This window comes from Urocampus carinirostris, chromosome 15, assembly GCF_059441175.1.
Source record: "Urocampus carinirostris isolate Australia breed hairy pipefish chromosome 15, RoL_Ucar_1.0, whole genome shotgun sequence".
Taxonomy (NCBI): Eukaryota; Metazoa; Chordata; class Actinopteri; order Syngnathiformes; family Syngnathidae; genus Urocampus; species Urocampus carinirostris.
The window spans coordinates 37760236-37775613 of NC_142363.1; the positions used below are offsets into that span (position 1 = coordinate 37760236).

A 15378-nucleotide genomic window follows, 5' to 3' on the forward strand; every position below is an offset into this window, starting at 1 on the left:
ACGATGGAGTAGCAGTTGAGTGCAGAGGGGGAGGAGACAGTAGGTTTGAATGCCATAGAATTTTAAAACTTCCAGTTGTGAGAATAGTTTCACCCTTAGAAGACTTTATCGCTCTTCTTTGTATTTCCTGAGCATAAGAAGCTTATTTCCACGGTTATCCTGTCCTTGCTTCTCCCTTTAGCATCTTGGTCATTAGAAGCTTCATACATATGGTTATCATCTTCTTGCTTCTCCCTTTAGCATGTTGGTCATTAGAAGCTTCATATCCATGGTTATCATGATCTTGCTTCTCCCTTTGGCATCTTGGTCATTAGAAGCTTCATATCCATGGTTATCATGTTGCTGCTTCTCCCTTTAGCATCTTGGTCATTAGAAGCTTCATATTCACGGTTATCATGTTCTTGCTTCTCCCTTTAGCATCACTGCATGCTTTGCTTGATTGGATAAATGTTTATAAACAATTCTTTTTCATTTCATATTACAGGATTCTTGGGAAAAATCCCAAAATACATATTAAAACATGTACGGTAACTGGACAAATCTTTATTAAAACTATGTTTGCGAAAATGCAAAATGCTTTGTACTGTTAAATGGATTGTAGTTTTGTTTTATATTGGTTTGTTTTTGCGTAATATAAAAAAAATATTTAAAAATGTACCATTAAAACATAAATACACATAAATACAGTCCAAAAAATAGGATATTGTATCATTGAGAGTCACAGCATATGCGACACTCTGAGGTAAATGGAGGGAAAGGCATTGTGGGGGGTAATTCAGCCAATAGCGCATCGGGATCTTCTCGATGCTGTGACCAAAACCGATAGCAGGCAGCGAGTAAAGGGGGAGTGAAAAAAAATCATCCTGTTCCCCGTTATAAAGTGAAAAATGTCATAAGGCGGGGTCGCCGTATCCCGGGGGTCTCACAAGCGGTCCCAACCTGTCCCCGATGTAGATCCCGCGCAAAACCGTCTACGATCAGCTCAACCACATCCTGCTATCGGACGGACACCTCCCCGACAGCCTGCTATTGGCGGACACGTCGGATTGGCGGGGACGGGTGAGTCGACGAGCCCCGCCTCTTTTTTGGGGGGCCCCCGTCTCAGGCGTTCCCGTTTTCAGTTCCTGTCGGAGACGCTCCAGAAGCAAAACCTGCCGGTGGTCTGCACCTGCGGCGCCGCCGACCTGCAGGCGGCGTTCGGGACGGTGGTGGCCCGCATACAGAGATTGTGAGCCGCGCTTTCCTTCCTCTTATCCTCACCCGCTTTCTCTTTGCCCACCCTTTTCTGTGCGCGTGTCGCAGCCGCAACTGCAATTCTCAACCGCCGGCCCCCGTGAAAATCGGCGTGGCCGGCCCCGAGGGCTACCTGAGCGCCGTCATCCGCCTCTTCGTGGAACACCTGAGCCACAAGACTCCCGATTGGATGGGATACATGCGCTTCCTCGTTATCCCCGTTGGTCCGTTTTGCTCCTTTGATTTTTTTCCCTCAGAAAAAAAAAAAACACGCACGTTATGTATATATAGATATATCATCTCCCACAGTTCGAGGATCCCTATGGCAGGGGTGTCAAACCCGGGGCCACACCATAGAACAAACATTCTTTCAAGGGCCGAACGAGTAGATTCAAGAGAAAGAAAAAGAGAGAGAAAGAAAGAAAAGAAAGAGGAAGGGAAAAGGAGAAAGGGCGGGACAAAGAGAGAGAGGGAGAGAGCCTGAGAAACAAAAGATAAAAAGTCGTGAGACAGGGGGAAAAGAAAGGGGGAGGAAGAAAGAAATCCAAAGAGAAATAGAAAGACAGAAGGAGAGAAAAGAGAAAAGGCGCGAAGGGTAGGAAGAGAGAAAGAGAAAAGGAAAAAAGGAAGTTAGAGCAAAAGAAGAGAAAAAGAGACAGAGAGAGAAAGAAACAAAGAGCAACAAAGGAAGCGCAAAAGAGAGAGACAGAGAGTGAAAGAGACAGAGAGTGGGAGAAAAAGGGTGGAAAAGAGAGAGAGAGAGAGAAATAAATACAAGTACAGTGTCATTGTTCGAGGCACCTGGCTTTGGCAACATCAAGTTGACCTATTTCAACCCGCAGCTCGTTTTTCTCTTGCGCTTCTCTCAGAGTTGTCTCGCAGGCCGGATTCAATCCCTAGGCAGGCCTGATCCAGCCTGCGGACCGCCCGTTTGACACCCCTGCCTTAGGGCTACTGCCATTATCTAGTTAAATGGGGATTTTTTTTATTTAGTACAAATGTATTTTAGACTGCGGTCAACATTTTTGTTGGGCCACATATCATTCGTTTTAGGACAGAGGCTGGGGGCCAGTCAATAATGGATTACGGGCCGTGACTGGCCCCCGGGCTGGACTTTGGACATCCCTGTTTTTTAGATTTTTTTGTTCAATGTGACTTGATTATTTGTTGACGTTAGACATCGTGTGGAATGAATATCGAAGGTAAAGATGAAAATTGAGGAGATGCAATTTTGTGCGCAGGCCCCAACCCGGTGGCCAAGCACCTGGGGGCCACGGACCGGACCTACAAAGCCTTGTTCCAGGACCCCGCCTGGAAAGATCTCTTCCACAAAGCCGAGGCCCCCGTTGCGAACGGTGAGCGCTCTTTTTTCCCACCAAAACAAAACCCTAACCGGGTTTTAAGGTTTATAAAATGAAAACTCAAACATTTGTGGAAAAAATGAACAAAATTGGCTCACTTAAATGAAGTTGTATCGTTTCTTTAAGGAAGGCAAAAATAGTCGTTTTGTTCAAAAGAACAGAGAAAAAAAATCTATATATTAGTTCACCACTAGGGGTTGCTAAGTAATAAACACTGTCCCTTTAAATGGCCACCTACTGGAAATACTAACTCCCAAAATTTGGGCTCATTTGGACCAATAATAAACTCAGAAGTGGCTCATTTCAAAGAAAACAATAGAAAGTCATGGATGGGTCCATTTTTGGACTCCATTTTGACCAAAATGTTTTTGTTTCAGGGCTGGGAAAGAAAGGAAAAAAAACACAAAAAAAACTTTGATAGTCATTCAAATAATCTATTCTATGAAAATCAGCTCATTTGAAATTAAAAAACTACAAGGTTTTATTTATTTTAAAAGGCTTCCCAAAATAATAGTTGTTTGTTACCACGAATTTCCCAATGAGGTTTTTTTCACCACTAGGACATACTAACTTTTACATACTGTCCCTTTATCTCCCCAAAAAACAACCCTAAAAAAGTGGGTCATTTTATCCTAAAACAACCACAAAAGTGGCTCAATTTGTCCAAAACTGTTATGATTACCGACGTGATGTACCTCTGCCCGCTCCTTTGGCGCCAACTGCCTTTCTGTCACCTGTTGTCAGTTCGTCTGCGAACCTCAGTTAGCACTAGGCAAGCCTTTTTCGACCCTGACTCCCACCCGTCTCGTTTTTGCTCCCGTCTGTCTCCGACAACAACCCGTTTCGATTCTGATCACGTCTGCTCTCCCGTCCTGGCTCTCGACCTCTTTTTGTCCCCGACCGCGTCTACTCTCCTTTCCTGGCTTACGACTCGCTCCCGATCCCGACCACGTGTTTGCTCTCCTGTCCCGGCGACCGGCCCGTTTTGCCGTTCCCGACACCGCCATCGCTCGCCACGGAAGTTCCACTTCCCCGTTCAGAGCGGCCTGCTTCCCGTGCCCGGCGATCACCGGATCGTGGGCGCAACCCTTTCCCTTTCTTCCAATAATTTTGAGAGAAACGCAAGGCAAGTGGGTCCTGTTTCCGTTCTGGTCTCGACAAGAACAATCCTGAAAGTTGGATTCCATCCATCCGAGTCCTAAATGGGTCCATTTTCGACCCAAATCTGGGAAAAGAATGGGGAACACACACACACAAAAATATCGGAATATTTGAGTACAAATAACACATTTAAATGAAAATCAAAATCAAAATTGGGGTCACATTGGGCAAAATAACACTCTAAATTGGCTTATTTCATCAAAATACTTGTCTTCATTTAATCTTTTAAAAAATTAGCCGAATTAGTGTCGCTCGAGTCTCTGTAAAGCCTCCTCTCGATCTTCTTTTTTTTTTTCTCGACCCACGTCTCTCCGCAAGCTGTTGTGCCGGCTCCTCCCATGGGCGTGCCAATGAAAGCCCCCCATGCCCCGATGTCTGGAGAAACTCAAATTAACACCGAGCGTTTATCAAAACAATGCCTGACGTCCTTCGTCTGTGTCCTGTTATCAAATATCCCCAACCAAAACATTTGGAACAGCGTGACCTGAAGCCCACTCAGTGAACATCTTCATTGCACTCGATTAATTTAACTTGTATTTAATCGTATAAAATCCTTTATAGTAAAATGTGTAAAATCCTTCATAACTTCAGAAAATAATACATGATATGAAAATCAGATGTATCATTTAGTCCTTATACCTGAATTTAAGAAAGGAATAAACCAAACAATTGCAAAATCTCAATCATATTAAATATAGAAATGCTATTTTCTTGTCTATCACTCCTAAAAACCTCCCTATTTGGTCAACGCGTTCAGTCCAGGAGAGCGCGGACGTGGCGTGGAGGGTGACGCAGTACGTGCTGGGTGCCAACGTTGCGCACCAACTTCCCATCGCCGAGGCAATGCTCACCTACAAACAGAAGAGGTACGCCGCAAACACACGCATCGAGAACGAAAACGGACTAAATACATCTTTGTGTCTTCATCGTGTTTGTGCGTGCAAATAACACTCGTGTGCTCTGTGTTGTCCTTTTTTGTTCTTCCGAGGAAAAAGAGCTTTCATTTTGATTTTGCCATCAGGTACGCACCTCCATTTTGGTCTTGTCCCTCTTCTTGTTGCCATGTCTACAATTACACCCCCCCAAAAAATACCCCACACATTTCGTTTTGTTAAAGGGTCAGTGTGTGATTTTTAGTGCCTCCTGGTGGTAGAAAAAAAAACTTTCATTCGGTAGAAAAAAAACATTGATTTGAAGACGAGACAAAAATACATTGAATTTCAGTGATTTAATCATCTGATCGCAACGAGGTGGTGGGCGCTATCTCACATTTGTAAAAGAAAAGAAACATTCAGGGCGCCTTGACAACCAGTCCCCGGGAGGCCGCTCAAACAGTTGGGAACCCTGCCCTCATCCTGACCCCCGGAGCCAGGACCAGGATGTCTCGGCACCTCAATTTTAGTTCGAAGAGGCAGGTGGTGCCCGGCTTAGCCGTGGACATAACTGTTTGAAATAAGCCAGCGAGCGGACAAAAGGTCTGGCGTACAAGAGGCTCAGCCTAACCTCCTAACGTTTTGCCGACCCGCCGGCGGGCCGCTCGACTTTTTAGAAGCAAATACGTGTCTTTAAGAGTTCACCGGTTACTAAAATACCATATATCGCTGGAAAGTGCAAACTCTTGGGATTCAAGACATGATGACCGTTCCAAAATGTTCTCATCACTGAAACATCACGATGAGTCTGAAACAAGATACCTCACGACTCGAAAGCCGGCGCAACTCACCTTTAAGTCCCCTGGCCGTCTTCAACTTCTTTGAGTGTCCACGAAAACAGCTTCGTTACATCTAGGACAATCCATAGAATCCAAATATTGACTCCAAAACACACCGTAATACCGACAAATGAATAGGAATCCCCCTAAAACATTTTGTCGGACGTTACCTCTAAAATTAAACTTGTTTTGCTCCAAAACGCCCTTTTAAAAATAAAAAAGACTCGTGAAATGATTTCCAACACGGTAGTTAGCCCTCCCCTTTCAAATAACACCTTTCTCGGCCGATACAGGCTTTTCTTCACGGTCCGCGGCCCACGTTAGCCTATGCGGGCCAGTTTCATAGAACAAATATAGGTCTGAATATCTCCAGCCAGTAGAAACCAAGTCCACACTAGAGGTAGGGACAAGGAAAGAGAAGTCAAACATTTACAATTCTTTCACAATCGCTAAAAAATTGGACAACGTAAAACACAAATTTGCAAACGTTTAAGTGTAGAAAACGGGTCATCTCCAAATGGCCACTTTTGGAAAAATGTGTCCAATCCAAGGTTTACTTTTTCAGACTGAGATCAAATTTGACAAGACACCAGGAAAGGCTTCGTGCTATTGTCCCAGCATTTTTTTTCTTTTAGCTAAAATGCTCATGCTACGCTCATCTTTGGATTTTAAAAAGGCTCTTGTTGAACAAAAAGAAGTCCCTTCCTCATATATTTAAAGATATTTTAGGAGGAAATCAAAGATGTGAGCATGATCAATTCATGTATTGTCTATATATTCCGTTTTTATTTGTTTAGGGGATATTTCCTTTCTTATTTTTATTTCCTAGTTTGTCAAGGTATACTTTTCCTTTGGCTATTTCATTTTGAATATATTTTTTGGTATTTTATTTTTTCATTCACTATTTCTTCATTTCTCTTATTTTGCATGACTGTATAAGTGTATACAGTTTGGTTTGAATACCTGTCTTTATTTGTCATTTATTTTTCACGACTATTTTTTTATTGACACTGTTTATGGTTTTCAATTATTTGGGGGTCTTTCATTTGAATTTTCTTAATTTGTTTTTGATTTATTTTCCTCATTTTTGATTTTAAGATTTTTCCCGGTCCTTCCTGAACTCTGTTTTTTTGTCATTTTTTGTCTGGAATTGAGTGAAAAATGACACATTTGTTGATTTATTTTTTCTTTTTTTTGGTCAGCCCCGATGAAGACTCGTGTCAGAAATTCATCCCGTTTGTCGGCGTAAGTCACATGTCCGTCCGTTAGCATGAGCCACATTAGCCTTAACGACTCGGATTTTTCATTTCTTTTTCTAGACGGTGAAAGTGGGAATCGAAGAGCCGGTTTTGGCGACGACAGGCGAGTGGCGGACTCCTAACTTTGAATTCTTGCCTCCAAATCAAAGTTTGAATAGTGTGACGCTTATTTTTTGGTCTATTTTCTTATTTGTGGCGGCACAGAGGAAAAAGGTGAGCTGCTCTTTTCCACAACGCATGCGCTCTCGATACAAAACTCTGCTGTGATGTCTGGAAACGTTTATGACGCCCTTCTAGAGGAGAAATTAGTCCAACATTATTCATATAATGCATAACAGCAGCAAAACAGGAGGTTTGCCGTTACTTTTCCAGTAATTCTTTTACTTACTTGTAAATATTTTGTCTATTTATCTTGACAAAGAAACAACAAAACAATGAGGAAAAATGCCCAAAAAGACCAAATATTGACTCAAAACACGTCCAATCACACGACCTATAAAAGGCCAAAATGGCCAAAAACACGACCAACAAATTCACCCCTAAAAAACAAAAATAAACATGACAGAAAACACCCCCCAAAAAACATAAAAAACGGATAAAAATGACCCAAAAAATGATCAAAAAGGACACCCAAAAATGACAAACAACCAAAAAGACCCCCACCCCAAAAATGACTAAAAAACGACCAGTAAGAATCCAAAAACGGTCCAAAACACGATAATAATAAATCAGATAACGACCCCAAATGAACCAGAACAACGAAGAAAAATGGACAAAAAACACAAAACTACCCTATAACTGAAAAAGGAGAAAATTACAAAAAAACGTGACTAGTCAAGTCAAGTCAAGTCATTTATTTTTGTATAGCCCTAAATCACGAAGAGTCTCAAAGGGCTTCACAGATTGTTACACTATATTACACAGACTATTGTCAACCGACAAGAACCAATAAAAGACAAAACGACCCAAAAAAACAATCAAAACACTGAAAAAAACCCCACCAATTAATGGCCATAAATGATTTATATCTGGTTACACTATTCAATATGTTATAAATGTTGATAAAGATAATTTAATCTATTTAGGATGTACTGAACAGCAGCGAAAGTTATCTATGAAAAATGCTAGACTTTTCCTTGGGTATCATTGGCGTTGACGTCAAGTGACTCAACTTTCCTTTAATCCTCGAGGAACGATAACAAGCAAATGCAATTTGCTGTGTTACAACACAAAAATACATATCTGTGTTGCAATCTGACACTATTCTCCACAGTCTGGTTGTTCTGGCGCTGTTTCCTAGTAAACACAGGGCTCACATTTCATCCAACATTGACGCCCTCCTTGACATTTCTTTTTTCCCGCTTTCTTAAAGGCGAGTCCGAGGATCCGGCGACGATGGCGGGCTGGTCTTCGATGCCCGGCACGCCACCTCAATTGTCGCCGGCGCTCAAAGAGGCCACGCCCACTCCGCCCGCCTCGCCATCCGTCAATGCCGCTTTCTGCTTGCCCAGGTGAAGTGCGGGAATATTTACCAAATCGGACAAATAAATACAGAGATCCCTTTGTTTTGGTGGTTAATCGGGACCAGAACCACCCACGATGAGTACAAATCTGCACCTTCGCATAAGCCCCCTAAGGGTTAACCCTTCCCTCTAGATGACGTTTTTATCGACTGAGAGTATACCACTGTAACAAAATAACAACCATGGAGGTACAAATAATAACTTTATTGAGGTTGAATGGAGGGTTTTATTGTCATCATACAAAAGTAAAACCAAATTGGAAGGCTTCTCTTTTCTGTGTAAGAAAACAATTTAGAGAGCGGCCGGCTTGCTGCGTGCTAGCATCGGGTGTCCTCAAACGGAGACAGATCTCCGTGATGCTTAAATTAAGACTGTCCCGAATGTAACTGTTTCCCACGAGTTATGGCTCCAAGTCCTCTGTTCCATGGCTAATGGACCCGGTGTTTGCAAGATACTGCAATGGTGGCTAGGAGAGTTTTAGCCTGGCCGTTAGCAGTAGCCTTTGCCTTCTCCCCGACGCCGCCCCAGTCGCTCCCGGAAGCCGATAACAATCCATAGAGCACCCGCTGGTGATCACCATTACCTTGCGCTCGCTCACTTTCCTCAGGATTTCCTAATGGATTTGGATGGACGGATTTCTTTTTAATGTGACGAGCCGCTAAAAGCTAGCAGTTTGTTTACGGAGGTGGCGCCAGCCTCCTGTTAAACTGAAAGCATAAACCAGCCTATCACAATCGCGCACACAGTCACCCCCATCCGACACAGAGAGCCTTCCACAATCCGTCACCATCAGAACACAATGTACGATACCTTCATATCAATGACAATAAAGACAAAATCAATTCGTTTCAAAATCAGCGAAGGAGGTGACCCAACGAATAACCGAAGTAGCGAGGGATCTCCGTATTTATTCTAAGTCCATCTCCGGCACCCGGTGACGAGTTCCCTTCCCCAGTTCCGGGAGTCAGCCGGAGCTGATGGGCCTTCAGGTGGACTACTGGTCGGCAGAGAGGAAGAAAGACCCGGAGAAACGGGATTCGTCTTCGGTTTTGGCCTCGAAGAATTCGCTCAAGGGCAATTTTCGCTCGCTGCAAGTCAGCCGGCTTCCCGCAGGGGGCGCCGACTCCTCGGCGCCGCCGTGCATGGCCATGACCGTCGTCACCAAAGAGAAGAACAAGAAGGGTGAGACGGTCGTCTGCAAAACATACATCTTCCACACTTATTAAATCGTATCATCAACTACGTGTATACTACAATACACAAATACCACTCCAGAAATACTATAATACAGAATTACTTCTACAGAAATACTATGAAAATACGACTACAGTTATACTATGTAGGAGGAATTGCTTTATATTTTGGTCTATAGGGTTGTTAGGGAAAAAATGATATTAAAAACGATATTATTCGAATGAGTTATCTGACTCCGTTAACCAAACATAACCTTCATACACACAACAATGCATGCTCTTTTCTTCATGGAAAAATGTACAAGAGACCGGCATTTCCACACAGGGGCAGATTTATTTTCTTAAAGTATTTAACTAAGTGAATTCCATCGAATTAGCCGAATGAGCCTCCTTTTTTGATTGTCCCTCGCGATCGATCTCTATCTTCCGTAGTTCTTCGTCTTTTCACAAGCCGGCGTGTCGGACACCCCCATGGGCGGGCCAGAAACTCCCCACGTGACCTCCACCTAGTCTCCTCGATGTCTGGACCGGTGCGTTACGAAGGCCCCTCCCATGGGGCGTGCTGACTCCTCCCATGGAGTGGGTCAGGTGCCAGCTCCACCACCTCCTCGCCGAAAGGCGTCGCGATGTCTAAAGAAAACTCATATCAGCAAAGCGCTTCTCAAAGCAATGCCGACGTCCTTATGCGTCCGGCTTTCTCCGTCAGATTCCTGTTATCGACAGAACGAAACAAAACATTCGCATTAGGAACGGCGCACCCTGTCATTGACCTTAAGCCTCCTCTGTGAAAATCTTCATTGCATTCAATAAATGTAACTTGTATAAAATCCCTTATAATCAAATAAATACAATATAAGATCCTTCAATTTGCTCTAGAAATATGCAGGAATACTATTCTTTTACCAGGAGCGTCCGCTGGGATCCTGTAAAACTTTCATTTACGATCACTAACTTTTTTTCCTGGAACACAAACATACAACATGACGGAGACGAGCAGTACGACAGTGTTTTATCCCTGTGTCTTCTAACCAGCGCAAGAACTCCTCAGCCTCCGGGCTAAGCCTCGCGTACCCGATTCGTCACAATACTTACAATCCAATAAAAGGGTCTTTCAATTTCTGTTCCGGTCGATAACATCAAGACGTCTTTTGAATTTTGATGGCAGTCATGTTCTTGGCCAAGAAGATCAAAGACAAGGAGGTGGAGTCTAAGAGTCAGCTGATTGAAGGCATCAGTCGCCTGATCTGCACTGCCAAACACCAGCACAACATGTTGACAGGTAAAGGCTTAGCTTGTCTTAGCCTAGCTTAGCTTACCTTAGCTTCCTTCAGATTAGCTTGGCTGTTACATCTTTATTGCAGTAACGACAACTTGTTATTCAAACGAGGAGGCGGTCTATTTGGCGTCTATCTTGTCTTGTACTGTAGCTCACAAAATTGAGTCCAGCCCTCACATTTCTGTAGAGACTTCATCCTAATGTTTCATTGAACGACACTGAAGAGACACAGCTTTGACACAACGAAAGGTAGTAAAACAGATCGGGTAACCGGCAGGCAGAACGGGGCAAAGTCAGGTCCGGAAACAGGTTGGCAACGAAGATCAGGCAGAGAAAAGCAGGGCAGGAACAGAGTCGGACGTAAGGGCTTACTGAGTCGGTGGCAACAGTTCGCATAACGATCTGACGGCTTCCTCTTGGAAGCCGGGGGTTTAAAAAGAGTGCGTCGGCCAATCGGCTGTCTGGGATGTTGGCGCCAATTAAGCAGTCGCAGGTGCTCTCAATTGCTAATCATGACAGTTCGCCTCAAAAAACTCAAAATATAGCCATTAGTAGCTCAATCCTCCTGGCCATGGATTTCATCAGAGCTTCAGAAATTGCCACTGGAATTATCTTCTACTCCTCCATGACTGAGCTAGGGATAGTCTACATCTTGTGCTTCTCCACCTTCCGCTTGAAGATGCTTCAAAGATGTTCTATTGCGTTTAGATCTAGAGACTTGCTCGGCCAGTCTATCGCCTTTCCCCTTAGCCCCTTTAAAAAGCCTTGGTCATCTTTGGGCTTTGTTTGGCTGAAACATTGCCCTGTGACCCAGTTTCGAAAGGAGGGGATCTCTGCTCCAGTATCTCACGGTACATGCTTGAGTTTGTGTTTCCCTTCATGAATCTCCAGTTGCACTCATGCGCCCCTAAACCATGACATTCCCAACCCCATGCTTGACGTTAGGCACGACACAAACATGTTTGTACTCCTCACCTGCTTTACACTTGACACTATCTGAGACAAATCAATTTATCTTTGTCTCATCAGACCAGAGGATAGCTTTCCAGGAAGCTCTGGCCTTTGTCCACAGACTTCTATGATTTTGTTTCATGGTGTTTGTTTAAGACCAAAGGATGGTGTCATTGTAACCTCTGCAGTCCTTTGAGACATTTTGTGATAAGGGCGTCACAAAATAAATGGGATTAGACTTGACTCAAAGCGATGTTTCTTCTGTGTTGTTCTGTTAAACATTACGATGGAATCTCTTCAGAAATGTGAGGGCTGTACCCACCTTGAAGCACATTGTAGAGCTTTTGTCTCGGGAACCAGAGGTCGCAGGTTCAATTCCTGACTCTTTCAAGGTGAATGTGGAATTGTCCTTGCGCAACACACTGAACCCTTAACACTCCTGATAAGCAATTTTTGTCCTTCATTTTGTCATTACATTTGTGATTCATTTTGCGGTTGAGTCTGTTGTTAATTCTACCGTTCATTTTGGCATTCGTTTTGTTCTTAATTTGGTCGTCAATTCTGTTATTAATTCTGTTGACAATTCTGTCGTAAATTCTGTCGTCATTATGCCTGTAATTTTGTTGTTAAATTTGCTTTTATTTTGTCACAATCAGGGTTGGGTAGGGTTACTTGAACTGGATTACTTTCAATGACTTTTGGAGTACTCCAATACCAAATATGCCAATAGAAGACAAAAGAAACTAAATAGGAATCAAATGACTCCATTTTGTGCAGGCTTGGGGAGTAACGGAACACACGGAACGGCAAAAATGATGTCGGCAAACTGTTTGGATTCATTTTCATTTAGTTTCTGTGGCATTTGATGTTCGTTTTGCCGGAGATCAAAGAGCTCAAAGCCAGGAGAGAAAGCTTACCACGTGTTGTGAGTCACCATTTTATTCATATTGAGTTTCTTTTGTCTGTTATTGGCATATTTGGTATTGGAGTCATCCAAAAGTCATTGAAAGTAATCCAGTTCAAGTAACCCTACACAACCCTGGTCACAATACAATGTTACTCAAATGAGACGGTAGCCTATTTCTTGCGTATCTTGTCATGTATTTTGTCAAGGACTGTTTTGTCAAGTACCTTGTCGAGTATTTTGTTGTTTATTTTGTCACCTAGCTTGTCATTATTTCATGTCGTTGATTTTGACGTTAATTTTGTGGTTAATTTTGTCGTTAATTTTGTCGTTAATTCTGTCATTTATTTTGTCATTCATTGTGTCGTTGATTTTTCTTCCAAAACCAAACGTGTTTGCAGTTTCCATCGACGGCACGGAGTGGAACGACGTGAAGTTTTTCCAGCTGGCCGCGCAATGGTCGTCGCACGTCAAGCATTTCCCCGTCGCCGTTTTCGGATTGGCCAAAGGCCCCTACTGACTCCGCCCCCTCTCAGTACTGACCCCGCCCGCTCGATGATGTCATTCGTAGCGTGTTTTTTTGCTTTTATTGCCTCGTTATTTGTCTGGTAACACTCCCCTGATGACTACCCCCCGTCCAAAATGGCTGCCGTCCGACTGAAAGCACACGTGAAGCAAAGACCATGTAACATTTTTGAAAAAGACGTTTTGAAAATGTATTTTTAGGCCGGTTTGTCGACGCCTGTCATTGAAGAATTGACTTTTTAATGGCATGTGTGTGAGATGGCGAATCTGTGAATGTCTTCATGAATCTTAGCAAAACGGAGGTTCCCATTGGCTGAGCACAACGAGGGTTAGGGTTATGGTTTCAAATGGCCGATTTAGCCATGGAAAGAAAAATAGCTTTGAATTTCTTTGTTTTTCACAATTTTTTGTTTTGTTTTTTTCTGTTTTTTTGTTCTTGTTGTCCTTTCTCATATTATTTTGAGCGAAACTTTAAAAAAAATTCTAGTTTCTCTCAAGGTTTTATTTTAATTTTTCAAAGAAAATAATTTTTTTAAATGTTTTTTTTCTTAATATTTTTATTTTTTGTAGTTTTTACTCGAACATTTATTTCTAGTTTGTCCCGAATATATTTTGTTCTTTTTTTCCCAAAATATATAGTTCTTTGGAATTATTTCCTGAATGTTTTTTCTGTTTTTTCTTAGGAAAGAAATAATCAAATTTGTTTGATTTTTAATTGCAGTTTTTTTCTAATGTTTTCTTTTTGTTTAAAAAAAAGTTTTTCTTGAATATTTATTTTCGTTTTTTTCTTTTTCTAGTCATTCGGAACGTTTTTTCCCTAGCTTTTCCAGATTATTTCTTTTTTTTTAGGTTTTTTAAAAATCTTTTTTTATGGTATTCAGACATCAGCATAGAGCCAGCCTATCATATATTAAAAAAAAGCGCCCCTAAAATGTAAGATAAATACCCACCAACATTCTCAAAAAAAAAAAACAACAAAAAAAACCTGAAAAAAATATTCAATAAAACAGAACATTGAAAAGAAAAACAAAACCCCCTTATTAAAATAAGTCCCTTATTCTTTATCCTTGTCTAATTAAATTGTGTCTTGTTGGTCAGGTACCTCAGAATGGGTTTGAATCACATTCGCATTTATTAATTTTAGACTTTAAAGAGCACAACCCAGCTAACGATTCAAGTGATTTCCTATGAATTGTACATTTGCGATGTTGACACTCCTTTTAACGCTTCATTTTTCAGCATCGCCTTTATTTTTGCATATTTATTTGCATATTTTGCAAGATGAATGCACCTCCTTGTAATAAAACCAGTACACACACTAAAAATGGTCACTTTTAATCCTGTACCAAGATTCACAAGCTCATCAGTGCAACGCATGCAATGTTATCATTGATGATAAAGAAGAACATGGTGAAATAGAATATATTCATTTATTTGTAAGCAGCCCGGAGGCAAAAGATTTCTTGCGATGATCAGAACACAGAGGGAAGGAGACCTGTGGTTACTGCTAGCTGTCTTTATGTTGTGTGTTTTGAAGGATTGTATACATTTGACTATAAAGGATATTATAAGATTAACTACAAAGTAATAATAATAATAATAATAATAATAATAATAAGTACATGTACTCAGTTTGATGCAGTGGAGAGATTCACTGACTGTTTTTCTTCAAGGTACATTAGAAGGTTAGGCTGTCTGGAATGCATCAGACGTATTTTGATAACAGAATTCAGGAGTAGGTCAGACGCATAAGGACAAACATCGCAATGCCCTTCGGCGAGGAGGTGGTGTAGCTGGCACCTGGCGCGCCCATGGGAGGAGTAGCACGCCCATGGGAGGAGCCGGCACGCCAGCTTGTGAAAAGACGTGGGAAGATCGGAGAAGATCGAGGGAGAACGAGAGAGACACTAATTCGGATAATTCGATGGAGTTCACTTCATTAAATTAGCTAAGAAAATAAATCTGCCCCCGTGTGGAAATGCTGGTCTCTAGTCCGTCTTTTCACAAAAAGAAACGAGCATGCATTGTTAGGTGAATGAAGGCTATGTTTGATCAATGGAGTCAGATAACTCATTTGAACAATTTGGTAAACGATACATTTTAATAGTTTATTTCCTAACTGTTTGCCAGAATCGGAGAAAAAAGGTAGTGATCGACAATTACGTTTCTCAGGATCCCAGCAGGCACTCCTGATCAAAGAAGAAAAAGAGAATTGTGGTTGAAGTAAAGCGAAAAGATTGACCGAGGCACTCATCCACAATGGTTTGCGGCACACAACTTT

General features: G+C 42.0%; 1 protein-coding gene across 3 annotated transcripts in view; it reads left to right on the plus strand.

The window, feature by feature from the left end:
• The window catches only part of pacs2 (phosphofurin acidic cluster sorting protein 2), a 33034-nt gene extending 18428 nt beyond the window's left edge, over positions 1-14606 (plus strand). For 2 of the 3 annotated variants that reach the window (XM_088355259.1, XM_088355261.1), the window contains exons 14-25: positions 955-1059; positions 1122-1228; positions 1303-1457; positions 2475-2588; positions 4513-4621; positions 4744-4776; positions 6669-6711; positions 6786-6828; positions 8098-8236; positions 9204-9430; positions 10607-10720; positions 12974-14606. In XM_088355259.1, coding sequence (XP_088211385.1) covers positions 955-1059; positions 1122-1228; positions 1303-1457; positions 2475-2588; positions 4513-4621; positions 4744-4776; positions 6669-6711; positions 6786-6828; positions 8098-8236; positions 9204-9430; positions 10607-10720; positions 12974-13092 — 1308 coding nt within the window. In that variant the 3' untranslated portion in view covers positions 13093-14606. The remainder of the gene's footprint in view (positions 1-954; positions 1060-1121; positions 1229-1302; positions 1458-2474; positions 2589-4512; positions 4622-4743; positions 4777-6668; positions 6712-6785; positions 6829-8097; positions 8237-9203; positions 9431-10606; positions 10721-12973) is intronic. The other variant, XM_088355262.1, reaches the window with a different exon arrangement.
• The last annotated feature ends 772 nt before the right edge of the window (positions 14607-15378 follow it).